Source organism: Gopherus flavomarginatus, chromosome 3 (genome assembly GCF_025201925.1).
Source record: "Gopherus flavomarginatus isolate rGopFla2 chromosome 3, rGopFla2.mat.asm, whole genome shotgun sequence".
Classification (NCBI taxonomy): domain Eukaryota; kingdom Metazoa; phylum Chordata; order Testudines; family Testudinidae; genus Gopherus; species Gopherus flavomarginatus.
The window spans coordinates 282175475-282203379 of NC_066619.1; the positions used below are offsets into that span (position 1 = coordinate 282175475).

The 27905-nt window shown below is 42.4% G+C and overlaps 1 protein-coding gene across 6 annotated transcripts in view; it reads right to left on the reverse strand.

Annotated features, from left to right (window-relative positions):
* Positions 1–27905, reverse strand: part of ALMS1 (ALMS1 centrosome and basal body associated protein) — a 146123-nt gene that overhangs the window by 81387 nt on the left and 36831 nt on the right. For 5 of the 6 annotated variants that reach the window (XM_050943274.1, XM_050943276.1, XM_050943273.1 and 2 more), the window contains exons 3-6: positions 22397–22592; positions 13479–13599; positions 5960–8255; positions 1674–1833 (exon numbers count right to left, since the gene is read on the reverse strand). In XM_050943274.1, the coding sequence (XP_050799231.1) occupies positions 1674–1833; positions 5960–8255; positions 13479–13599; positions 22397–22592 (2773 nt within the window). The remainder of the gene's footprint in view (positions 1–1673; positions 1834–5959; positions 8256–13478; positions 13600–22396; positions 22593–27905) is intronic. The other variant, XM_050943275.1, reaches the window with a different exon arrangement.

Here is a 27905-nt window from a genome sequence, read left to right on the forward strand (position 1 = left end):
TCCCACCTGCTAGCAGGGCTTTGGAGCGGAGGCCGGAGCTGGAGTGCGGAACAGCAGGTTTGTGCCCAGAGCAGGAGTGGAGCCAGAGCAGAGCAATTGAAAAATTTGATTGCGCCAAATCTCTCCCTGCTAGGTCACAGAATCATGTATTTATTAATTCTGAACAATTTGTGTGTTGAGGTAGACTCACTCCTGGCTATATCCCCAATTTTGGGCCTCTGAATTGGTTGTATTTAGATAACTCAGTCTGACTGTCTACCTGTACCCTGGTCACATATTGCACCAGAGAAACTTGAGAAAGAGAAAAACAAAGATACACTTTGTGATGTTGCAGTCTATACGGTTTTATAAAAATATGCTAATGAGTGAATATAATGTAACTGGAATATGCTTCACGAAAAAGGTCTCTTGTATGGTATCATTATAAAGCTTATAATCTACTGAGTGTGACCATCCTATTTGTATAAATGTACCACTCTTGTATCTGAAACTAGAAATATGAAATATAACTCAGAGGGCCTATTGTAATTATGCAAAATGTGGGACACTAATGGTGGCTTGGAATCTTGATGACTCCCATTAACCAGGACAATTGTCTGCAGATGGGCTATGTCTACCTGTAAGTCTTCCTGTATGTGTGTGTTCTGGCAAGTCGGCAATGAAATCTTGCAGTGACATGTGATCATGTCACCTGAACTGGAATCCATCTTTAACCTGGTGTCTTTCCATTGAGAAGGAGGGAGTGGGAACCCAGAGAGTGACAAAGGATTCCCGCCTTATGCAAAAGATACATAAAGGAGCGGAACAGAACAAAGGGAAGAGAGGAGCCATCATGAAGAATCCTCTAGCTACCACCTGAGGTGGAACAAGAGCTGTACCAGGGGAAAGAATTGTGCCCAGGCCTGGAAGAGGACCAGTCTGAGGGGAAAAAAAAAACCATACTGAAGCATCTCTGAGGGTGAGATTATCTGTATTCAGTTTGATTAGACATAGATTTGCGCATTTTATTTTATTTTGCTTGGTGACTTACTTTGTTCTGTCTGTTACTACTTGGAACCACTTAAATCCTACTTTCTGTATTTAATAAAATTAATTTTTACTTCTTAATTAACTCAGAGTATGTATTAATACCTGGGGGAGCAAACAACTGTGCATATCTCTCTATCAGTGTTATAGAGGGTGTACAATTTATGAGTTTACCCTGTATAAGCTTTATACAAGATAAAATGGATTTATTTGTGTTTAGACCCCACTGGGAGTTGGGCATCTGAGTGTTAAAGACAGGAACACTTCTGTTAGCTGCTTTCAGGTAAAGCCTGCAGCTTTGGGGCAAGTAATTCAGACTCTGGGTCTTTGTTGGAGCAGATGGGAGTGTCTGGCTCAGCAAGACAGGGTGCTGGGGTCTGAGCTGGCAGGGAAAGCAGGGATACAGGTAGTCTTGGCACATTGGGTGGCAGCTCCCAAGGGGGTTCTGTGATCCAACTCGTCACACACTTTTCTCATTATGAAAATATCATTATAACATTTTTGTGAACAGCTCTTATTTCAAAACTACTGGAGGCAGAAAGCTGGTAATTGCAATGGAAACATCCCTCACTGAGGAGAAATAACCAAGTGCATGAAGTGTTCTGTTCTCTAAGATTCTTGCAACATGCCTCCACCTTTCCTCATACCTTCAGATAGCTGGACATGCTTTGTTAAGGTGTCAGTTGATTCCTTCAATGTTCTGAGCTCTGATGGGGAAAATTCAACCTCTCTGATTGGTCCTCTGGGTACAAATGGAGTCAGTATAGCTGAAGGTGACTGATCAATTCCAAGATTACGAAGATACATCTGACACAAAGGGGGGACATGGAACAAAGAACGCAATGAATATATATGGTACTATTACAAAGGAACTCAGATTTTAAACTCACCCTAACCAGCATCTCCAAAACACACGAAGTTTTCATTTTAAACATTCCCCTGCCCTCGAAAAGTTTGTTTCAACCTATTCTCCAGTGGATGTACCAACAACAAACCCAGACCATTGGATTTATTACATGTCAAGTCATCCTTCCACTTGGTCTTAACTTTAGGCCTCCTTCCCTTGATAGTACACCTCTACCCCGATATAACGCTGTCCTTGGGAGCCAAAAAATCTTATCGCGTTTTAGGTGAAACTGTGCTAGATCGAACTTGCTTTGATGTGCCAGAGCAAGCAGCTCCACCCCCCTGGAGCACTGCTTTACCGCATTATATCCACATTTGTGTTATATCAGGTCGCGTTATATCGGGGTAGAGGTGTATTCCTTTAAAATGCTCACTAATTAAAATCTGGAAGGAAAAAATGAGGCTTTGGTTTAATAGCCCTTTCTACCAAAATGAGAACATGGCACAGGGGAACATACCCTTCTCCTGTCCAAAAAATACCATAAAACTTGGGCAGGGCATCAGGAAAAATTCCTTAACATTTAAGGCCAATTATACCATGGGACTGTCTCTAAAGGAAAGTGATGGAAGCCCCATTGCTGGAACTGTTTAAATGTCTTATTGGACAAAGCAGTTGTGAAAGCATTACATGGTACAAGCCTGTACTAGCAAGGAAATACTTCCTTTTGAGTTTTTTTAAAGCCTGCTGCCTATTAATTTCATTTGGTGACCCCCCTAGTTCTTGTGTGTTGTGAGGAGTAACTAACACTTCCTTATTTACTTTCTCCACACCAGTCATGATTTTATAGACCTCTATCATATCCGCCCCTTACTCATCTCTTTTCCAAGCAGAAAAATCCCAGTCTTATTAATCTCCCATCACATGGAAGCTGTTCCATACCCGTAATCATTTCTGTTGCCCCTTTCTGTACCTTTTCCAAAATATCTCTTTTGAGACGGGGAGACCACATCTGCATGTAGTATTCAAGATGTGGGCGTACCATGGATTTATATAGAGGCAATATGATATTTTCTGTCTTCTTATCTATCTCTTTCTTCATGATGTCTTATGTTCTGTCCCTACTAAACAAGAACAGTTTAAATCTAAAGAGAGCACTTGAGATGATAACCCCACTTTTACATCGAACCAGCAGCATGCCTGTTGTGATTCCTGAAAAGTTTCTTCAAAAGCATCACTTAGATTTGTTCTTTAGAACATATAAAAGCTTTTTGAAGAAACTGCGTTGGGGTTTTTTTAATAAACCTTTTTGTATATCTGTTGGCTTGATATTTCACGTTTGTCTAATCCAGTGGTTCCCAAAAACTTTAACAACGCATGAACTGCTTTCCCTAAAATGTCAAGTCTCACGAACCCCCTCCTAAAAATGAATATGTCTAGAGATTTACTCCCTCACTTGAGCATAAATTATCAAAGCAGTATTCTTGGAAATACAATTTTTTTAATGACATGCTTATTACACACTATTTATTAATTATTATCATTACAGATTAATTTTATTACATTATGAAAATGGCAACATTCTTCCAAGATCTCACTTAAGTAGCTTGTATCACTTTGACTAAGTCTGTTATAAGACAAGGCTCCTATGTTTCATCAAGGAGTATCAGATGTGACACAGTATGAAGGTATTTAAGAAGCCAACTCAAATACAGAGTTCCTCCTACACAAGCATTTGGGTTTTGAGCCATCCAGGCAAACAACACACGTTAAAACAAAGCTTAAACTTCATAATAATTTTAAAAACAACACTAGCAGCCTATTTAATTTTAAAAACAGCAGAAAATATCCACTTCCCTTTCCATTTCTTTTAAGGAGTCTTGAAGTTGGATGGATACGCTTGCTTTGATCTGCATAGCTCTTGGAAGTCCCTGGGATTCCGGGCTGCTGGCCCTGTGCTGCCCGAGGTCCCTAGGGACAGCCCTGTCCGCCATAGGGATTTTTTTCCCCCAAGAACCCCCTATAACATTTTGTGAACCCCCAAGGTCTAATCCCTTGTCTGCAGCTCTACACCGTTCCAAGTGGTTTTATCAGATCAGTGACTCTTTCCCTTCTCACACTGAATTCAAATTGAAGAGGAACTGACCAATTTTCTTCCCTATTCAACCTAAAGATTAGTGGAGAAATCAAGTTGCCTTGTCACTCCAGCTCCTACCCCAAATGAAGGGAAAAAAGAAAAAACAATCATTCTGAATGTGCTACTATAACATAGATTCAAGGGACCTCCCCAGATCAGTTAGGAAAATGATTCCCCCTCTCTCACTAAGTCTGCAACACCAGTGAAGATACTTGCTAGTTAAGCAAAGCCTTATCTGATTCCTTCTCATAAGAATGGTTTAAATTTCACCTCATCTGTATTATACATTCTGCACTGGCTGGGGAATGAACTAAATGACTTTTCCATCTCTATTTCTATTATTGTATTATAGACGTACATATTAATAGCCAAATGCATGATCAAATCTCCTGAGTTCTGTCAGTGATTTACGAGAAGAGAATTCCTCAAAACTAATATTAAAGGGGAAAAGCTAATTCTGTTTATAACAGAGATAGTTTGTAGTCTCTGATTCTTACCTTTAATGAATTTCACAAATCTTTCTTTCAATCTTTATCTTCCTAGGCAACTGAGAATAGCCTTATATGCACACAAAAGCTGTTCTAAGATTATTTTTGCGGTGTAAATGTCAAGAATTTTCAAGGAAAATAAAAGTCAAAGTCTGATTCCAAAGACTAAACTGTTATTAGATAAATAATTTTGCAAGAGGAAAAGCCCCTTATTCTGAATTAAAGTCCATTATTAACATACATCTGCATTTAATTTTCACTAACACTCATCAGCTATCACCAAAGGCAAGTGTTAACATGGCTCCCACCTAATCTGGCAGCCATCCTATATCTAGCCACTCTGAAAAGAGAGGAAGGAAAGAATGGATTAGCAAAATAAGATCCCATTGGTTTTTATGTAAGAAACTGTAGGCAGAATGGCTCTCTTTTTTTTTATATATGTGTTTGTTAATCATCAGCTGTTTAAGACTTTTACACTGGGGCAAACTTAAAAGGAAAGAATATTTATAGAAGAAGCCATCTGCTTCGCCAGGAATTTTCTGTGTTGCTTTTGCTCTTATTGAAGATGTGCGGGTGTGTGAAAAGTTCTCTCTTGCAGCCTAGCTTCCCCCCAGAGTCTGTGGTGGAATCAAAACCTGACATTTGGGACATCATAGTTTGCTTACATGGAAGAGACTGGAAGGTCAGAAATGGCTTGCCGATGCACTGCAAACAAAAATTCTAGCACCTTGTCCTTTATTTCAAAGCTCTGCTTCACTCAGCCCCAGCCGAGATCACTGACCTTGTCTCCTTTTGCTTTTATCCTTACCTTCTACATTCAGACACTGTCACAAGTCTTTACATGCCATACATATCCTTTTCCCACTCCTGCCTTCATGTTACCCTCTACGCATGGAACATTCACTCTAAACCCATTGCCCAGGCATTTCCACTGTCTTGAAATACATCCTAAAAGTGTACTACTTCCATATCAACAATGAGTAATTAAAATACTAATTCAACATTATGGGACAAATTCACTACTGCCATTAACAGGCACAACTCTATTTCAATGGTGCCATGGCCATCTTCGTCAGTAATACATTTTACCCTGACTGCAGAAAGAGTATAAGAAAACAGTGTAGCCGAAAGTGGGTTTAGAAGATTTTAGCAGTATATATTTTAAAGGTATCTTCAGTGAAGGAGCCCTTTAAAATTACTTGGTTCAGTTACCTTATTTAGAATCTTCATCATATTAGCTAAGATCTAAGCTGAAGAAGTCTGTAACTGTGGCACCAAATATTCTTACCACACACGGGATAATAAAAGCTTCTATAACTACATCAGTCTCTCCATACAATGCGCCCTTTCTTGAGATGTTCCAAGCACCTTCAATTTCTATTGCTTTTAACATAAGTTGAGGCTGCTCAGTCATCCTATGATTAAACCTAAAGAGAAGTGGCAAAATTACAAGCAATCTCTTACCGGTATTCTTTCTTCAATATTTATCTCTTTTTTATCTGGAGTTTTCAAAGCAGGAGCCCACAAAGGAATGACATTATCCCCATCTAAACTGGTGAAAAAATCCCTGGCAACTATTAAAGAGGAGCTTGCAGCGGTCAAGTCAACATGGCTACTTGCCTGTGAACTAGCCAGGAGGTTTAAGCTATCTGGAGAAATGTCATTGAAATGATCCATACTGATCTGGCTAGTAGAGAGTTCTGGATCGCGTGACTGTCTGGTATTATTTTCAAGACCATTGTGTTTCTCTTGCCCATCACTTGGAGAGCATTCATCCTCTCTGAGAAGTTGAGCAACCCTTTCACTGGAAATGAAGACATTTTGATCTGAATTTTGACCTATGCTATTATTGTCGTCATCATCACCACCACCACTGGACCCAGTAGTGACAAGAACAGCTGTAAACTGTGAGGTTGTGGAGTCTTCTAACTGAGCACTACTTTTTCTGATTTCAGGCATTCCAGAAACTCTGCTCTTTTCTTCTGTGGGCTGAACAACTTCATCTGGGTTTGTTGCCTGAACAACTTTTATCTGTGAGGTCTCTCTGCCGATTATATGTACTGAATTGTCAGACTTAGACCTGGCAAGTGGTGAAGCATGTGCTGACTTTTTATCACAGGAATGCAAACTGGTCATTGAGCTTGTCCCTCCAAAGGCTAAACTGCTCTTGAGGTTACCACTGCTGCTGCTCTGCTTTGATAAAATACGGTTTAAGGAATCAGCAATTGCACTGTAGGCTTTCTTCCTTGGAGAAACTCCACTCAAGCCACATAAAGCCAAAGTATCAGGTATCTTCTCCATCGGCTGGTTCACATTCCAAGCTCCTACCTTTTCCATGAAATTAAGGGTAGGGAGAGACTGGATTCTTCCAGCACGAGGATACATTGTTCTTAAAGACTCACAACTTTCACTGCTAATTTCCTGTCCACTCTGAGATGCATGATGCTTCTCAGCAGAAGAAACAAGTGTATTTGTAGATGAGTTCCTAGAAGTTTCTTCATTTAAACAAGTAAGAGAAGCCTGAAGATTTGATCTGATAGGAAGGGGCTTACCAGGTACTTCCTGCTTCTCACTTCTGCTTACATATATCCCTGGGGTGGACTGATAGATTGGTTGAGCTAACTGTCCAAAGAATGAACCATTGTCTACAGGAAGATTAAATAAAGGTGAAATGCCTGTATTTTTATGTCCCCTTTCTATGGTGAAGTCTGAAAGAGTTAATTCACTTCCGTTAACTCCAGACGGGATTTCCACAACAGTATTTTTCTCACTGCATGTTCCACCAGATTCTACACTAGCTGTGACTGGCTGGTCAGATGCGCTGTCCTTGACACTAGTTTTGGACATAGCACAGAGAGGCTCCTCTTTCTGTTTCCCAGACATTTTAGAAAACAGTTGTTTTTGCTGCTCATCTAGAATGGCTCCCCGGGGCTTCATGGTAACACCAGAGAACCACGATCTGCCAGAGTCATTCAAATCTGAACTATGTCCCTTGGACAACATGAACATTTCTGAAGGGTTTGCAGAAAACACATCTGGGGCATTGGAATTTTTAAAAGGGTCTCTCCTTGAAACATCAGAAAACATCTTGGAGGAGCCAAGCTCAGGAACACACTTTTCTTCTTCCAGTTTCTGATGTGATTCTCTTATAAACATTTCTGACTCCCTGTCAGAAAGCTCAACATTTCCTACTCGCTGCAATGTTTCATTTTTCCCTGGGTCCCTAGCTGATATACTCTTGCATGAAGAGCTTTCTGAAGATGAGAACCCACCATGGCTCGATAATCCTATTTCTTTTTCCAGAAGCTCAAGGAGGAGAGGAGCTGGCACATTGCTGTCTAAAAAGAAGGGATCATTATTTACAAAACCACTAGTAGCTTCCTTTGTAGTAAATACTTCTAGATGTTGTAGTGTTTCTGGCTTGTTTAGCAGCATTTTTCTACTTGGGTCTGTTACATTTTCATCTCTATTAGGGATGAAAGACTTATTGTTAATATCAAGTTTATAATTTTGTTCTTCAGCCTTCTCCTTCCTCTCCACAGGTATCTGTCCAGAAAAACACATGGGGTGCTGAGACAGATAGCTGGTGCAGCTGACATCACAAGGTTCTACAGTGCTGACTGCAAGTGGGTGCTCAGACAGGGTGAAGCAGACACTGACTAAGTCTGAAGGTATTTCGGTATCTGCCAACTGCACAGATTCACTGATCTGCAATGGCTTTGCATGCTGCTCAGAAGCATCAGAAACATCAGGGGTTCCTCTGGAAGAGAAAAGAAAAAGAAAAAGAAAAAGAAAAAAAGTAAATGTTTCTCTGGTAACATTTATTTTCAACACCCACATTTTCTGCCTAAAAGAAACAAACTAAAAGGTAGGACTTCTACATGAGAGCAAACAACTAGGATTTAGCAACACATACATCTGAAGGTATTACCCAAATAGATCAAGCAGATATTTTAAATACTTAAAGACAGGATAATTTACATTAAAAAATGATTACTATATCTCCATAAATAATGGTCTGGAAAGATAACTACTTTTTTTAAACCATATCTTTAAAAAAATGAATACTCTACACAGTATTTGTTTTAAAAATCATCCAATTTAGGATTTCAAATGTTTTTTTAAACAAGGATATAAAATAGGCCAGGCCTGAAATGAACACCAGGGTGCAATAGTAAGGGACTTCTGCAGATTTCTTACATTTTTGTCTTCACCCTGAATTATTAGATGCCTTATTTGCTTTTGATAATCATTCTTCTATGAGCTTCACTCCCCTGGGCATACAATAGTTATTCAAAATTCATTGGAAGATCAATTCCAGCTGAATCCACAAAGTCTAAACTCACATGTTATTAACCAGTAGTGAAACAGTAACACGTGACACTGGGATACAACATACTTTTTTCCTTCTTGATGCCTGGATTCTCGTATCATGTAACCTAAATATTGACAACATTGCAAGGACAATGCCTCCAACATCGAGAGCTCAGGGAGCAGGAAAGCTCTCTATCGGAGGGTGTAGAAGACAATGGGCAAGGCGAAGGGGAGCGAAGGCTTCCCTTTGGAATGCACCGGAGGATGGGGCTCCATCGGCAAGGAGGATTCCTCGCTAGCAGGCGAAAACAGTGCCGTCAGGTGGAGGAGATCTCTGGCAGTTTGATAGGCTTCCGGCATGGACAGGAGCTGAAGTTGCCAAGTAAGTGCTGGGGATTGAGGTAGGGCTGGACTCAACTACCTCACCCGGGCAGGAGTCGATCTGGAAGGAGATGCCAAGGAGTGGCCCACCTGGGGTTTCACTTCTCAAGGTTTAGCCGGAGCAGAGCGGTCATCCAGCTTTCTCTTCTTTTGAGGCACTGGCGAATGGGAGCGGTACCTACTGTCTGACAGGTGCCAAAAGGAGCCATGGCAGTGCCAGGCGCCTCTGGTGTCCTTCTTTGGCGCCGAAGATGTAGATGGCGCCGTGGCGCTCCGCATCAAGGACGACACCAACAGAGTCAGGTCTCTCGAGCCCGAATCGGACTGAGGGCACAAAGCTGCCTCCATGAGGATCACCTTCAGGCGCTGTTGCCATTCTTTACGTGTTCCTGGGCGGAACTCGCGGCAGATCTTACAGCGATCTTTCTAATGGGTCTTCCCCAGGCACCTAAGACACGATGAGTGCAGGTCACTCTTAGGCATGCGCTTGGCACAAGCCACGCAATTCTTAAAACCCAGGGACCATGGCATGCCACGGCGCTGGGCCGAAGAGGCAGGGAATAAAACCCCAACAACTATACTGTACTAACCTTTTAACTGGTACTACAAACTAACTGAGAACTATAGACACAGAAAAGCGAAGAGAACTTGCTGAGCAAGAGCCAAGGGAAGTTCCAGCCATTGTCACTGGTGGTAAGAAGGAACTGAAGGGGTGGTGGGTTGGCAGGGCTATATATTAGGCGCCATGAGGGCGCCGCTCCAGGGGGCACCCTGGCCAATCCGACAGATACTGCTAAGGGAAAGATCTTCCAGCCAACATGCACATGCACGCACACACGTGATTGGAATCGATATGAACAACCACTCAAAGAAAAACTTAAGGATATTTAATCAGCTTTTATCCAATTTCTGTCCTGTCCACCTACTAATGTAATCACTTTAATTCATTATGCCATTAATACAAACTATCTGCAGCAAATTCTACTTAATAGCAACCTGGATACTAACAACTTCTGGTTAATAGCAACATTTTGCAAGGAACTAGTCCTGTCCCATTGACTTTAATGTTCATGGGATTCAGTTATTGGCAACAGCATGTGTTTATTAACAACACTTTGTGGAAGAAACTATAGGCCCCAAACTATAGGCAGATTTGCAAGGCTGCACCCAGCGAAAGAAACACTGGGATGTGTCTCCCTGGCCTGCAGTTCCACAAACTTGCCCGCAACTAGTGCTCAGCACCTCCCGGAGCTTCCTTCTGGTGCTGCAGCCCTGCAAACCAGCCTGTGCACAGGACTGCACAGGAGGTAAGGAGATGTGGGCTGCAAGGAGATGCTGTGGGCAGGACAATGGTGGAAGTGGGGCTGCAGCCCATGTGCCAGAGTTGCACAGGATCTCTCTCTGCCCTCTCCAGGTTGCACCCTGATGAAGGACTGTACATAGGGAAGGAAGCACTGGGTCATGCTGACTCCCAATCCCTGGAGAGTGCAGGGAGAGGTACCAGGTAGTTCTGTGGCAGAGGCACTATTTAGGGCGGAATATGGGGGTGCTCCTGCCCACCTCTGAGTTTCATATAGGGTGTGCTCCCAGGCAGAGCTCTTAACTGCACAGCGTTAGTGTGGAATGTGAGCTCTGCAGAGAGGTGCTTCTCCCAGCCTGTGCGCCTGGGACAGGAAGCCAAACAGAGACAGGGTGATTAAGACGAGAAAGGGCTGGTAATTAAAGATCTGGAAGTCGTTAGGAATCCCACTGCAGGGGCTGTGGGGTGTTGCCACCCCGAGTCTGCAGGGGACTCAGAAGAAATACAGCCAAGCCCTCTGAGCCAAGTTTACATTAAGAAAAGAGGGAGATGTGAGGGGCATAGGTGAAAAGAAGGGGCCAGAAGTGGTATAGAGAAGTTCCCACTCTATCTGTGGTACTTATGTGGCCCCATCATTATAGTATCTGAGAGCCTCACATCACAACCCCTCAGTGAGGTAGAGTAGTGCTGTTATTACCATTGTACAGATGGGGCACTGAGGCACATTGACAAAAAGACAGATTTTCATAGGTATTTAGGCACCTAGTGGGATTTTCAAAAGCGCCTAGCGGGTTAAGCGCTTTAAAAACCCCACAGATGCCTAGTTGCATCTTTGGGTTCCTAAAAATCTTTGAAACTCTGTCCATAGCGCACTGGCCTGAGGTCATACAGGAAGTCCATGGGGGGATTAGAACCCAGGTATCTCAGGGCTAACTCCCTATCCACTGGACCAGCCTCTCTCTCTGCTGCATGCTGCAAAAAAAGAGAACTCTGATAGATGGGAGTGAAAGCAAGAAGGATAGTTCTCTGAGACTCCAGCAACTGGTCTCAGGCAATTGGGGAGGATGGCATGGTTGACCACATGAAAAGCAGCACAGCGGATAGGAAGGATGAAGAAAAGACAGAGAATGAGAGTCAGATGAGAGGAAAGAACTTAACTGTCAACGGGGGGAAGGTTCTGCCCCATGCTGGGTTGTAGAGCAATGCATGCTGTGCAATTTTAGATTTTAACTGAAAACTATTTTGTTTTGTCATTTTTTGTTCTAGGTTCAAGAAAAGAAAGGAATGAGCAAGTGTTGTATGAGGATCAGATATGTGTATGCCTCAAATTCTTAAGTTTTCAGCTGTATCCAGGCCAATTCCAGAACAAAGAACAGAAATTGCATTCACAGTCCATAAAGTTGACGATTATTGTCATGATTTGTATTATTCACTGGGCACCATCTGTGTGCTCAGCACTGTTCAGAATATGCCAGAAAATGTAGTCTCTGGGTCAGTGTGTATAGGATGTGTAACTCTGGATAAGATGGCTCAAATATTTAAGTTTGAAGTGTATAGTTATTGACCACGTTATCACATGTTCTCCTTGATGTTAATATCTGTGAGTGGTGGCGCTGATGGCAATTGAAATTTTACTTAAGAACTAGAAGATGTGACCATCTAACTTTATTTCAGAGGAAGAACCACCCAGAAGATCTGTGCCTATTTATTTTATTTTCCTGCCTGCAGTGGCCTTGACATATCTCAGAAGTCTCAATTTTTTTCTCAACTTTAAAACATGGAATTTTCTTGGGGTTTGGTTTTAAATATTCTCCTGTGAGAACTGCAACTAAATCACTGTAGTGTTGTGTTTAAGAGCCTTCCGGAAAGTAACTAACCTTTAAACTGAAGTGAAAGTAGTGTTGCCACCTCTCATGATTTTGTTACATGTTTCATGATCATTACTATTTACCATAAAGTCAAGTGGATATGTGATGATTTCAGCCACTATTTGTAAGAAAAATGAAGTTTCTAGCCCTCATGACTGTGGAGAAAGCTTCAAAAATGTGACCCCAGTGCACCCAAAAGGCTCAAAAAGCAGCAGGCAAATAAAAATAACACCAAATCTATTATTTTTACATAATATGATGATTTTAAAGCCAATCTCATGATTTTTGGTGAGCCTGATTCATGATTTTTTAATATTTGGGATTCGCAATAGTGTAAAAGTGAGTTGAAAGTGTCAGTTTCACTCCTGTTTCTAGTCTATTATTTGTAGTAGGGTAATACCCCTGCTAGGTGCAATTTAAACTCATGGGGCCTTGCCCTAGTAGAATGTTTCCAAAAATTAAATGATCTATTCCAAACTTGGTGAACTGCAAAAAAGTGATAGAAAGTAAGCTAGATTTTTCTACAATGGTTGTATTCAAGAGTTAGTAACAAAGTAAGAATATACATTAAAATTTTAAACCTAATCAATGTCCCTTAAGTGAGTTCACACAAGATGTCAGAACATGTTAGTATTAGAGTCTAATATTTATTTAATGTTCTTTATATAGGAATTAGATACAGCTCTCCTGTGAGATCATTTCTAAGTTGTTATCTGCAAAAACATGAGAGTTTTCAGGTGCCTAAATAGCCCCTGGAATCACAGTTAAAGTTGCCTCTCCCCCTCATCCCCCCAAAAAAATCTGAAATGGCACCCCTGCTCTGTGGGGTCCTTAGCACCCCCACTTCCTGTAGAAAGCCCTAACATCTGGGCTGCAGCCTCTTACCCTACCATTGGCTAGTAGGCAGGGATGGCACAGCCCAGCACTTCCTTCCCCAGCTGCAACCTCACAAACCTGCCTTTCACTTATTGGCAATCTCCAGATAATGGCATCTTTTTGCTAGCAACAGAGGGGTTGCTAATAAGTAGATTCTACTGTACCTGGAAATTCTTTGAATCACAGGCACACAGAGAACATATAATGCAGAGAATTCAAACAACACACAATAACTTCAACCAACCTTAGAGGAGCAAAATCCAGCTCAGTTTGCTGACACAGGGTATCGTCCAAAAACTTCTGACCTTGCGCTGAATACGTCATCAGCAGTGGGAGACAGGGAGAGAAGCGACTATCCTGAATTTCTGTTAAGAGTAAAAATATCACGATGATGTGGTAATAATGCAATAGTCATGGCTTGCTAAGCAACCCCTTACTAAACCAACTGCCCTGCCATCTGGCATAGATTGCAAGGCTAAAAAATGCCAATTATGGTAAAAAATTACATAAATCCAGCAATTCTAGTGACTGAAGTAGGTGAATCACAAAGAAATAATACACATTTCAAAGAAGTTGGTATGGAAGATCACATTATGATTCTTTATACAGACATCCAGCTATGTAGATGATGGAATTTCAGAAATCAGATGTTTAGAATCTTAGAAAGCAGAGCTAGAAAAGTACTCATAAATCAATCTACCTACCCACCCAGCATGCCCAATTGTCAATGCAGCTTCAATAATCTGGTCAAAGGTCCAATTCAGCTAATTGCCAAGCCCCCTCAATTAGGGCTCAGCACTTTACCAGATCAGTCCCTATGGAAGGCTGATGCTTTGCTTTACTGAGCAACACAGGACAGTCAAGATCCCACTAACCTGCAGAAAAATAGCACCCATGTCTCTGTTTTAGGACCTAAATTACAAGAAAATACCGAGTTTGACAAACAATATTTAAACTTATATTGATACAGTCTTCAATTTGAAAGATTTCAAAATGCTGTACATATTGCACACCAAAGGATCAGATCACTCACCCAAAACTAATATGCACCCACTTCTGGAGAAACTCTGGCTTGACAGAGCACACCATCACAATAATACATTTTTGGAAAGGAAAGTAAACCATGGCTACAACTGCAGGGGGAATTAATTAGAGAAGAGTATAATTACTCATACTGGAATTTGGCTCAGACAGCAAAGCTAATGCCCTTACAATTGTAAAAGTGCCATGGGATTGTCAATGATCATGTGTGGACCCAGACTGTATACCTCATTCAAAAAGTCATCTTCCTTGACTGTTGATTTGACTATATGGTCACTCCCATCTGACTCATTCTACTGGTACCAGTCCACTCTTGCATCAAATTTAAGCTTTTTGTCACCAAGTTCAAAGTGCTATATATTTTGACTCCTCCTATTTGTCCTCCATTGTCAAGCTTCATGTTTCCCCCATCATCTCAGCTCCAACACTCCCCAGCCTTGTCCACCCATTTGCCAGCTTCTCATATAATTATGTCCAGGAAGCCCCATGGTATGTATGAATTCCCTGAGCTTATCTACAAAGACTCTGTACAATCCACATTTGAATCATTTTAAAATATCCACTTATGCCATACCACTTAGCGGACTGAGTTGAGTTGTATGTAAATTACCATTTATTCCCCTTTCCCTAATCCCTGTCTGTCCTTAGATTATGAGCTCTGTAAAGATCATCCCTTAAGTGTTTGGAAAGTACCTAGTACATCAAAGCAGCTACTGAAAATAAATTATAAATGTTAAATAGAGGCAGCAGCTACAGCAGTCCAGTTACCCCAATATTGATTTAATGGGAAGAGGGCCACTGAGGCTATGTTTCCACAGCAGCTGGGAAGTGTGATTCTCAACATAGGTAGACAGACTTGTGCTAGCTCAACTCAAACCAATGTCCTAAAAACAGCAGCATGGAGGTTATGCCACTGACAGGAGTTCAGACTAGCTACCTAGGTCGGAGCTTGGGCAGCTAGCATGAGTCACTGCCAGCGCTGCAATATCCACACTGTTTTTAGTGCACTAGCTCTAGCTGAGCTACCACAAGTCTGTCTACCCGGGCTGTGAATCACACCTCCCACCTGCCATGTAGACATCACCATGAGTAAAGGCAACTCTTTGGACTAACACAATAGTGAGTTTATAAAAAATAGTACCAAATCACATATTTTTAGATGGACTTACTAGACTGCTGGTTTCCCTTCCCCTCTCAATCAGAACACATCTGGCCATAGAGTGCTATCTGGGTTAGTTGTCTCTCTACTTGTATTTAAAGCCAATTGACCTAATAGATCTTCTCCATCTCTAACCTTTATGATGTTGAGTTTTAGACTTATTTGCATCTTGATCCCTTTGTACAAGAAATGGGATCTCTGAACCTCTGTGTAATAGCATAAAATAATCAGAGCCCACAGAATGTGCTAGCGTTAACATCTGTTACTGTGCCAAGCACGGTTATACTCTGTAGCAGTAAGTGTTGATTTCTCTGGCACAGTTCCTTGCTTTACATGATATGCCAAGGGTCAGTTTACCCAGTATGAAAAAACACATTGCACTTATAAATTATTTTTCATTAATTATCAACAAAAGTAGGTATGGATGTTTTATATCACAAGAAGCAAAACAGAAATTTCACAAAGATTACTTATTTATACAGTATATCAGCAGGGGCCTTTTACAAGCACACACCCACTTTGATACAGGTAATATCGACCATCTAATATTACGATAGGTGAGCAGACCTCTGGCATTTCCAAAGTATTAAATTATAAAAATCCACCTGGAAAAAAAAAACAAAAAATAAAAACATTACGAACCTGATTGTATCATCAGTCAGGCTGATGCTTGTATCATCAGTCAGGATGAGAGATTACTGATTCAAATCCTATCTAGTATTTTAGGCTTAGTTTGCAGTTTTGTTTATTTGCTAGATAATCTGCTTTGATCTGTTTGCTATCACGTATCATCACTTAAAATCTATCTTTCTGTAGTTGTTAAACTTGTTTTATGCTTTATCTTAACCAGTGTATTTTGAGTGAAATGTCTGGGAAAATCTCAGCTTGGTTAACACAAGCTTGCTGTGCGTATCTTTCTCAGAGAGGGGAAGGTGAACTATATTAATGATCTTACATTGTCCAGATTCCTGTGCAGTGTAAGACAGTATAATTCTGGGTTGTGCAAACCTGGGGAGCTGGGAAATTGGCTGGCTGTCTTTGAGTGGCTTAGGTAAAGCACTCAGGTAGCTCAGTTGGGTGTGTGGCGCCACCTGCTGTAGTGTTGGTTTTTTTGCCAGAAGCTGGGAATGGGTGACAGAGGATGGATCACTTGATGATTTCCTATCAGAGGGGTAGCCATGTTAGCCTGGGTTTGTAAAAAGCAACAAAGAGTCCTGTGGCACATTATAGACTAACAGACGTATTGGAGCATAAGCTTTCGTGTGTGAATACTCACTTCATCAGACACATGTGGTGGAAATTTCCAGAGGAAGGTATAAATATGCAGGCCAGAATCAGTCTGGAGATAACTAGGTCAGTTCAGTCAGGGAGGATGAGGCCCTCTTCTAGCAGCTGAGGTATGAAAACCAAGGGAGGAGAAACTGCTTTTGTAGTTGGCTAGCCATTCACAGTCTTTGTTTAACCCTGAGCTGATGGTGTCAAATTTGCAAATGAACTGAAGTTCAGTAGTTTCTCTCTGGAGTCTGGTCCTGACGTTTTTTTGCTGCAGGATGTCTACCTTTAAATCTGTTATTGTGTGTCCAGGGAGGCTGAAGTGTTTTCCTACAGGGTTTTTGTATATTGCCATTCCTAATATCTGACTTGTGTCCATTAATCCTCTTACGTAGAGATTGTCCAGTTTGGCCAATGTACATAGCAGAGCGGCACTGCTGGCACATGATGGCGTATATTACATTGGTGGACGTGCAGGTGAATGAACCGGTGATGTCGTGGCTGATCTGGTTAGGTCCTGTGATAGTGTCACTAGTGTAAATGTGAGAACAGAGTTGGCATCAAGGTTTGTTGCATGTATTGGTTCCTGAGTTAGAGTTACTATGGTGCGGTGTGTGGTTGTTGGTGAGAATATGCTTAAGGTTGGCGGGTTGTCTGTGGGCGAGGACTGGCCTGCCTCCCAAGGCCTGTGAAAGCGAGGGTCGTTGTCCAGGATGGGCTTGTCATAACTTTAGTCCCAGATTTGGACCTTAGCGTCCAAAATATGGGGGTTAGCATGAAAACCTCCAAGCTCAGTTACCAGCTTGGAGTTGGTACTGCTGCCACCACCCAAAAAATTAGAGTGTTTTGGGGCACTCTGGTCCCCCTGAAAAACCTTCCCTGGGGACCCCAAGACCCAAATCCCTTGAGTCTCACAACAAAGGGAAATAATCCTTTTTCCCTTCCCCCCTCCAGGTGCTCCTGGAGAGATACACAGAAGCAACCTCCATGAATCTAAACAGAGGGATTCCACCCCCTCTACTTCCAGTCCTGGAACAAAAAAAACACTTCCCTCTGACTTCTTCCTCCCACCAATTCCCTGGTGAGTACAGACTCAATTTCCCTGAAATTTCCCAGTAAAGAAAACTTCAACAGGTCTTCAAAGAAAGCTTTATATAAGAAAGAAAGAAAAATACATACAAATGGTCTCTCTGTATTAAGGTGACAAATACAGGGTCAATTGCTTAAAAGAATATTGAATAAACAGCCTTATTCAAAAAGAATACAAATCAAAGCACTCCAGCCCTATATTCATGTAAATACAAAAGAAACAAACTCTTGGTACTCACAACTTGGAAACAGAAGATTAGAAAGCAGAAATACTTCTCCAAAGCTCAGAGAAAGCAGGCAGACAGAAAACAAAGACTCAGACACAAACTTCCCTCCACCCAGAGTTGAAAAAATCCGGTTTCCTGATTGGTCCTCTGGTCAGGTGCTTCAGGTGAAAAAGACATTAACCCTTAGCTATCTGTTTATGACAGGGCTGTAGATCACTGATGATGCGTTGGAGAGGTTTTAGCTGAGGACTGTAGGTGATGGCCAGTGGAGTTCTGTTGGTTTCTTTCTTGGGCTTGTCTTGCAGCAGGAGGCTTCTGGGTACATGTTTGGCTCTGTTGATTTGTTTCCTTATTTCCTCATGTGGGTATTGTAGCTTTGAGAATGCTTGGTGAAGATCTTGTAGGTGTTGGTCTCTGTCTGAGGAGTTGGAGCAAATGCGGTTATATCTCAGCGCTTGGCTGTAGACGATGGATCATGTGGTGTGTACAGGATGGAAGCTGGAGGCATGAAGGTAGGCATAGCGGTCGGTGGGTTTTCGGTATAGGGTGTTTGATGAGTACCTGTTCTGTTCATTCCCTCTGGGGCATCTGGCATTGGCCAGTCGGAAGACAGGATACTTGGCTAGATGGACCTTTGGTCTGACCCAGTATGGCCGTTCTTATGTTCTTATGATAAAAGGGCATGGTGAGGCTGGCTCAGTCTCCAGCAGTGTGAGAAAAGGGGCAGCCCAGCTGGAGGGTTACAGCCCACAGTAGTTCCCCCAGCTCCCAGACTGCATCCTGGGGGTTACAATCCATCACAATACATTTTAGAATTGATGCAGGGATTTCAATTTTGGGGACGGAGGAAGTGGAAGCGAGCGTGGCTCCATTATGCAGTGGGGAAATTATTACACGGACTGACATAATTCCACAGCCACAAAATCATAGACCAAAGGCGGCCCGGAATATGGGTCATTCCTCCCATCAGCCAGAATAATAATGTGATCACAAAGCAATTTCAAAGAATTCATTCTCTCTCTGCAGCTGTCTCTACAATGGTACAAGACACTGAACACCTCAGTCCATGCCTCAGAGCAAAGTTCTGTCCCCTACCCCCTCCGTTCTCTCTCTCACCCTAATTTTCAGTATAATGTTAGGAAATACCAATTTTTCTACCATGGTTTGCTGTGTGTGAATGTAGGAGTTTTTGAGATAGCATTTAGAAGTACAGTGGGTATGTGCTTGGGGCTCTTTGATAGCATAGAATGCCAGGTGTAAAAGGCAGCATGAAAGAAAGCAAGACAAGTATGTGAGAAGGGGGAGGTGATTTGGAATAAATGGCAGTGGAAAACGGCAAAGGGCATGTAATGACAGCAGAGGATCAGTGTGTGGGGAACACCAGAAATGTCCCAAAGCATCACACTGTACATGTTTGTTTCCCTGGCTTTACAGTTATTGTGACCAATTATTAACTCTACCAACAGGAATAACCTTTCATTTTCTTTAAATTGGCTTTACCTTGAGGCATCTCCATTTATTATTATGAGAGGAGCAAGAGATCGGCAGTGGAGAAAATGAACTACTCTATCTAAACAGTTGTTTTAAACAGAGGAGTAAACTCTGTCTTGTTCTCCCTACCTCTAAATCCTCAACTTCCCTCTCTCTCGCTCTCTCTGCCTCCTGCCTCTCCCCCACACACACACACAATCTGCCAACTCTGAGCTACTGGCCTGGAGTGACTCTTCACTCCATGTCAGTTCTTTCCTGGGCTGATTGACCAATGCGTCCCATTTCCCCCCTAGGTGTCCAGTCTTAGGGGAGTGGTGGCAGCGGTCAGTGACCAGCAGCAAACAACTGAGTGGGTCAGGGAGGGAAGCTGGAGAACAAGTGGCAAAGGAAGGAGAAATTCTCAGCAAAAAGGAAGAGGAGCCAGTTAAATTTACTCTAGACCGATCTTAGACCCATCTTCCAGCAGCCCGAACCCTTCCTTCCTCAATATACTGCCCCCTAGAGGCTAACTGGAAACCAAGGAAGCTGGCCAGCTAAACACTCCCCAAATGTTGCTTTAAGCCAGTGTTCTAAGGGTTTAAGGATACAGAACTAATTCCTTACACAAATACAGCCCTATCAGTTTTAGAAAATGCACCTTCCTCTCCCCTCAGCATTTTTTAAGGTTTTCTAATTTTATGCTGTCTGAAACATCACATTTTTGATCACTTACTTACATCAGGAACAGAAAGATCATCACTATCATATTCTGGCTGCTTATGATGACTTAAGGGATCATTACACCAAGATGTACCCTAGGCTTTGTGGGCAGAAAAGCAGGTGCATGATGCTCAAAGCAGCAAGTGACGTCAGCGCAACACTCTTTGAGCATCTTGTGTCAAAACAGTAATTCTTCCTGCTGTCACTCTAAAGGTCAAAAGCCTTCTCACAGTTGAATTTACCGAGCAAGCAAACATGGGCATGCTACTTTATCTTACAGTCTACTGACAAATCTGAATGCCATAATTAAAATTGCTGTTCATGGAAGATTAAAGAGAAAGGCAAAAACAAAACAGAACTTTCTTGGCTTTGTCACTTTGTTCTATATGTAGATCCAGTGATCTCAATACAAATTTCAATATGGAATTTAAAAGGAAGCTGCAAAGCAGAGTTACAGATTCAAAATACTTTTAAAAAAGAGAAAGCCAATGTTGTTAGAACCAATATTTCCCCCTAATAAAACAATTTAGAAAATTCAAGCTTGTGTGTTGAGCTACCGCTTAACGTGTACTGGATCATCCTCTATACAGTTTTTCATTCTCTGCTTCCTAAAGTACCTCTAGAGTCCTCAATATCACATCAAAATTGAGCTCTGTACTCTACAGTTAAGCAAGACCAACAGATACAATGTTAAACAAAACTGTACTTGTTGACAATGAGTGCTAAGTTGTGTTCATCATTGCATTATTTACCACCGCTCCTCAAGGTCATAGTCTAAGATGATGCATTTTCTCAGTGTAGACAACCTCTCCGTGTATGCAAGGGCAGGCTGAGTTTGCCCCATGAGAGCTAATTTTACTGAACTAAGCACTTTTAGATCCTTGGAATATCACAAAAGTGGATTCTTTTAACATCACCCAATCATGATAAATGTCCCTCTACCCACTAGCACAATATATTTTTTTCATTGAATGAACTCCTTTACATCCTTCATAATCACCGCATGATTTCTGATGGGACGCTGCCCCCTAAACAGGTTTAATTCATTTAAGTAATTCATTTGAATGCATTCTTCTACCATAGTAGCCTCTCTGATTGCATGCGTGCACTGACTGAGTTACTAGCAATAGGATATGCCTTGGTCACTAGAGGTGAGTGCTGCCTGGATCCAGCACTCCAAAACCCCTCCCACGCCCCAACCCCCTGCCCCAAGCCCCCTCCCACACTCAAACTCCCTCCCTCTTAGTTAACTGGAATTTTTGACTTACTGGCACTCCCCATTCCCCTAACATGCCGGATAACAAAGCTTTCACTGTAAATCCAAGAGGAATCTCATATAATTGAAAAATATATTCAAATAAAAAGATTTGAGTAAGTCTTACCATGATAAGGTATTTCTAGCTAAAATTCTTCAGAAATAAGTATTATTCAGATGACTTTTATAACTGAAAATAAAATTCTTGTGCAACATTAAGTCATTGACCTTGCTGAAGCATGATAACGACCTATGTTTATACAGCACCTTTCAGCAAAAGTTTCAAAAACACTTTACAAACTATACATGGAGATTATTTTTCCCACCAGCGAAACGTATTACAACACTGCACGACAGCTTCAGAGAAAATGAAGAATACTATATCCACTTCAGAAGAGAAGGATTTTTTACATAGGTGATTATATACACTTATCACTTAGTGGTTTACGTTATCAAAACACTATACAAACTGGACTACTTCATCTTCAACTTTGCTAAGTATTACTCCCCCTTTGCAAGTGGAGACAGTGAGGCAAAGAGATTAAGTGACTTGCCCAACGTCACAGTGCAAGCCGCTTGCAGAAGCAGGATTACAACTCATACGTTTTTAAGGCTTGCAGGAACCATTATATCATCTAGTCAGGAACCCCCAACTTTGAGTTCACTGAACTATACTATTCCTGCCTTTCTAATTATAGTTACCAAGACTGGAACTTTGCTCAAACACTAAAGAAAACAGGTTCTCTAGCTAAAAGTAAGATACAAGTGGTCAGGTTCCTCATTCCAAAGACGGACCTTGACTACAAAACTACATAGGACGTGTTTTGAAAAACCATTGATCAGAACTGTAATAAATTAAATCCATGCTAAGGACTGTGAATGCTCAGTAAGCAACTAAGCTTATCTTGTTAAATGATTATTCAACATACCCAATAGCGGAGTGTGTGCCATGTCGCCTGTATGCCGCCTTCCAAGCTCTTCTGTCGGAGTCAACAAGCCTTCCTCCAGAGTAGGGAACTCTGTCAAGTCATTTCCACCACCAGTCAGGCCCAGCCTCATCCCTGATGTTGTCGCTAGATGGCTGACATCCATTTCTGCTGGAAGTTGATACCATGACTCCATTCCCTAAAACAATGTGGAAGAAAAACTCTTTAATTTTTAATTAGTCTTACTTTTGTTTCCAAAATCAAAAGTTTAATAATAAGCTATTTGTATTATTGTAAGCAGAGTCCGAATGAGCTCTACCCTAACATCTGGAGGTGAGCTGTGGAAAAGGACCTCAGTGGCTGATCTCATTTGCCTGGGCACACCCACTCCGCCTAGCATGATGGGACTGCTTGCCCAAATAGTCACTTTGGCTGCTGTGGGATCCCCAGTCTCTTTGTTATTGGCGCAGGAATAATAAAGTGTTGTTATCCTGGTTATGTGAATCAAGGACAGTAGAACTGTACTTGGCATTTTATGACAGAGGGACTCGCCCTCAACTAAGTAGCACTCGCTAGGCAAGGGACATGGGTTCCAAAGCCCAGTGAATTGAGAGAGGCTGGGGATCCTACAGCAGCCAAAGTGACCATTTGGGTAAGCAAACCCATCTCGCTAGACAGGGTGAGTGTGCCCAGGCAAATGCAATCAGCCTCTGAAGTCCTTTTCCACAGCTCACCATCAGATGTCAGGGTAGAGCTCATTCTGACTCTGCTTACATTATTATTGCATTAAAATGTATTTTATAGTATAAACAGACTGTTCTTCTGTTTAAATGTCTTGAATATATTCCTATCTACTCAAGTATAAATAAAGGCCCCAACCAAAGTACGACAGTTAAATCCAAATGTGGTAAACAGAAGTATGCAATATCACTAGTGCATTAAAAACAGACTTCACTTGGATATAAACTTTGAATGTGATTCAACAGCATTACACAAATATGGCCCTTGTACCAGTCAAGGCTGATCAAGTCCCTTTCAGGATGATTCTTTAATAGGAGGAAATCCCTTTTGGGATGTCACATTTTCAAAAGGATCTCCCAACAGCACAATCAAGGATTACAAGGTGAATGTCCTACTCTTCAAGTGTGGGTAAGAGAAGGCACCAAAAGTCTTTGACAAAAAGTCACCAACAATGTGTATTCATAATTACTAAAGCATGCAGTGAGCATTGTACTTGGTAGAAGACAGACCCTCCATAGGGCTAAGACTGAAGGCAACATGAATTGCAGAGGAGGGAAAGGGGTTAAGGCAGGCCTTCAACTAATGTTCCTTCTAATTTTTTGCATTCATGTGCAGAATGAATTTTGTTATGCGCACCAATAAGGAGTTGATGTGTGGCAGGGGTGGGGTCGAGAGGTTTGGAGTGTGGGGGTGGGCTCACGGCTGAGGCAGAGGGTTGGGATGGGAGGGGGGTGAGGGCTCTGGCTGGGAGTGCAAGCTCTGGGGTGGGGCTGGGGATGAGGGGTTTGGGGTGTCAGAGGGGGCTCAGATCTGAGGCAGAGGGTTGGGATGGGGATGGGGAGGGCTCCAGCTGGGGCTGAGGGGCTCTGGGGCAGGGCAAGAGATGAGGGGTTTGGGGTGCAGACTGCCCTGGGGCTGCAGCGGGGAGAGAGGACTCCCCCCAGCCATCTCTCGCTGCAGCAGCCCAGGGCCGGGGGAAGAGGCGCCTCTCCCCAGCCGCAGCAGCTCCAGGGCTGGGGCCAAGGGAAGAGGCACTTCTCTCTCTGCCTGTATGGCCCTTGATAGTCTGCTGCTTGGCCACACAGCTTACAGGGAACTTAGCCTTCAACCCCTTACTGCCAGGTCCACCGTTTAAGAAAAGTGGGAGGAGCAAAATATTGTGTGTGCACAGGGAACCTGAGGATACAAGGGAGAGAGGAACAAGAAGTTTTCTTAAAGTTTTCCATCTGGATAAAAGCCTCCAATCCTCTCCAATGTCCAACATCTCCATATTCCACTAAGGTTCAATTCCCTCCACCAGCATACCTCCTACAGATTTGCAAACATTTAGAGGACAGCACCCTGCTTTTATGGGCAACATATTACCTGACCAAGCAAAGGTCCCCTCCAGCAATTCTTGTATGCCAACCCAATTTAAACAACATTGGCACTTTTTATTTTAAGAATTCAGGGAATTTTGTAAACCAAAAACTTATGCCAAAAAAAAATTTAAGGTTGAAAATTTGTTTCAAAGGAGCCCAGCTAATTCTCCCCTCAAAATATACTTTCTACACAAAAATACTTTTTTTTTAAGTTACAAAATCTGCAAATGAACAGTTGAAGTATCCAGTCATTTCCTCCATTACCACAAGTCTCTCATCACTCAATCTCATCACCCACACAAGCTGAACTCTGCCTCCAAATAAAATTTGAAAAAAATATATGCAAAAGGTCAAAATAAATTACTAGGGGATTATAAATCTTTGTTCTTATTCAAGAGATCAATTTCTAATCATTTGTTATTGACCCTTGCATATAGTTTTGGATATATTTTATTTGAAAGCAATGTTAAGTTTGCAGTGTAAATCAGGTAGGACGGCAGTAAGTGATGCAAGATTATAAGGCCTTGGGGAACTACCTGGATTCTTTCTTGTTAGAGGCTAGTTAAAGTTCCCATGTGATTGAAAACATCCCTGTATTCACATCCTACAGACTACTGTAATCATCTTTGTACAAAATACGCCTTGTGAGGTATCATTTCAAAATTAATAACTCGCTGGTCAATAATATGATTAAATATATATAGCAACGTTATATGTAAAGTTATTAAATCCCCCTGTATGATGTTATTAGCACATGTTCAAAACCACACAGCCCTGCATAGCTACAACTACACTACATAGCCAAAGGTTGTTAATCAGATCTGTACTAAACAAAGTACTGTGTATTTACCTCAATTTACATATAAGTAGCAAACAGGGCCAGTAAGACAGCAGGGGAAGCACAGCAGATCAAATTTGCATTTTAGCAAACACAAGTGGGGAGAAAGAGCATGGTGCCTCCTTAATCACCAGACTCCATGTTGCCTTCCTCACTGTTTGAATGAACTTGGCTTTGAGAGGTCATCTTCCGAAGAATCCACTTCAAAGATTCACTAGACTACAAAAGAAAGGGGCATAATACACCGAGCTCTCTCTCTCTCTTTCACCCATGAAGACAAAGGCACCAGCACCTCTGAGCCTCTGGTAGCTATCCTAACCAAGGAAAGGGTCAGTCACCATCTTGCTGGAAGACTGTGGGTGAGAAGGGCCATCTTAACAAAGCCTTGGACCAAATCTTGCTAGATGCGTGTTTTCCCTTTCATCTGCTTGTAGCCAGGGCCTGCTCCAGGCACCAGCATTCCAAGCTGGTGCCTGGGGCGGCAATTTTCAAGGGGCGGCAATCTCTGTTGTTTTGCCCCCAGCAGTGCACCGAATTGCCACCGCGGAAACGCACCTGCCGCCCTAAGGGCACACGGACTGCCCCCGCAGCCCAAGAGCGGCAATTCGGTGCGCTGCTTGGGGCGGCGAAAACTGTAGAGCCAGTCCTGGGCGGAGATAGTCCCGGACCCGTGTCACACGTGCTAGGTGTAGCTGAGAAACACCTTTGGGGGCAGCTCCTCAGATGGTGGGAATGGTCAGAGCTGAAGTCAATGTCAATTCACACCAGCTGAGGATCTGCCGCTGCTTTCCTCTGGTCTTTGTGCAGAGCGATCCGAGCCACAGAGGGGAAGGGGGGGGTCCCAAACCCAAGCGCCTTTAAGTGCAGCCCTGCTAGCAAAGGAGGATCCAGTAACTTGTGTGGATTATTGTCTATCTGGGGTAAAAACAACAAACAGAAAACCATCCCCAGCAGTAAGTGTAATTCACAGCTGCTTGGATGCAAACCCCGCTAGTGTTGGGGAAGAGGAGAGAGAGATTCAGGAGCTGAGCTGTCCGGGTGAGGTTTTTGCAATGCTCTGGGACAGACCGACTGGCGCCCCCAGACCCTATTGTCCTAATTTCCTCCCCGCCCGCCCCCCCCACACATATACTTCCCTTTTGATCCGTAGGATATTTCCCAACCCTAGACATGTGAGGCATTTGCTACAGGAGCAGGTCACTGGAAGGAGGGTGGTGATGGGAAAGCGGGAACCAGGGGGTCAGGGGACATTCCTTCCAATTAAGGTGAAAGGGAAAGACACCAGGAGCCTTTTACCAAAAGGAGGGAGAAGCGGGGAAAGAGAGACTGGTGGTTTTTAGACTTGAAGGAGTGAAACTCTCTGATCTCGCTTCCAGTGTGGGTGGGAAGTGAAGTTGGAGGGGCACGCACTGAAAGAAGAGCAAATGCAAAAGAAATTCTCCTATAACGAGACAAGTTGCCCCCAATAAACCAAGTGATGAATACAAGCCCCATCTTTCTTTTGAGTCTAAGAGATGCCCTTGGGATGAGGTTACAGAGCCATCAGCAGCCATTGCTGAGCAGAGTGGAAAACAACGCAAATCAGAGGCTATGCACACATGTGTAAAAGCCACCAAAAAAAAAAAGGGGGGGCAGCCAATTTTTATTTTTTTTGCTTGAGGCGGCAAAAAAACTAGAGCCGGCCCTGCTTGTAGCCATTTCTATCTTGATTATACTTGAATTCACTTAAAATCCTATCTTCTTTTGTTAATAAACTTGTTTTATCTTTAATCTCATCAAGCCAGTGCTGTGTTTGAACTGTTAATGTAACAAACTGCTGAATATTTACTCTGTACAGGAGTAATGAACCTTAATATCTGAACTGTCCAGGAGAGGGCTGGACAATGCAGCGCACATTTTTGGGAAAATTCGGGACTAGAAGTGTGTTGAGGTCACCCTGCAAGTAGTAAACAGACTGGTGGAAGTCAGATTATGACTGGTGTGTTGCTGATAAGCTGCTGAGGTCAGAGCTGCAACTATACACAGACACTCAGAGTGCATTGTGAGGCACTCACGGTTATGGGTCAGGTGGAGACACAGCCCCTCACTGATCTGGACTGCATCCCAGAATATTACACTCCCTAGATGGGCAGTGTAACTTCCCAGGGTGAGAGTGACACAAGGAGGAATACATGGTCCAAACGAAGCAGCTGAAGCCGTTACCTTTTAATTTCCAGGCTTTCAGATTTTTTGTATTTTTTTAGAAGTGAAAACAACAATAGAAACTTTTCTGGTTGTTAGGTAGATTCCAGTGATACACACTTTCAAACTTAACTATTTCTTAACAATTTTTTTTTGTTCACTGATATTCATTCCAACAAAGGTCCTGTTTGTTCTCTACCAGAAAACACTATAGTGCCCAAAAAGTGAAAAGGCACACAGGCACTGTACACCATCAAATCAAAAGTGATTAAGTGTGGATTACAGGCCAGTCCCAATGGCATATACTAGCAAACCAGCCCCCACACTCCCAGCATCTGCATCTATGGAATTTAACTAATCCTTTCTACATTAACCCAAACAACAAGATCTT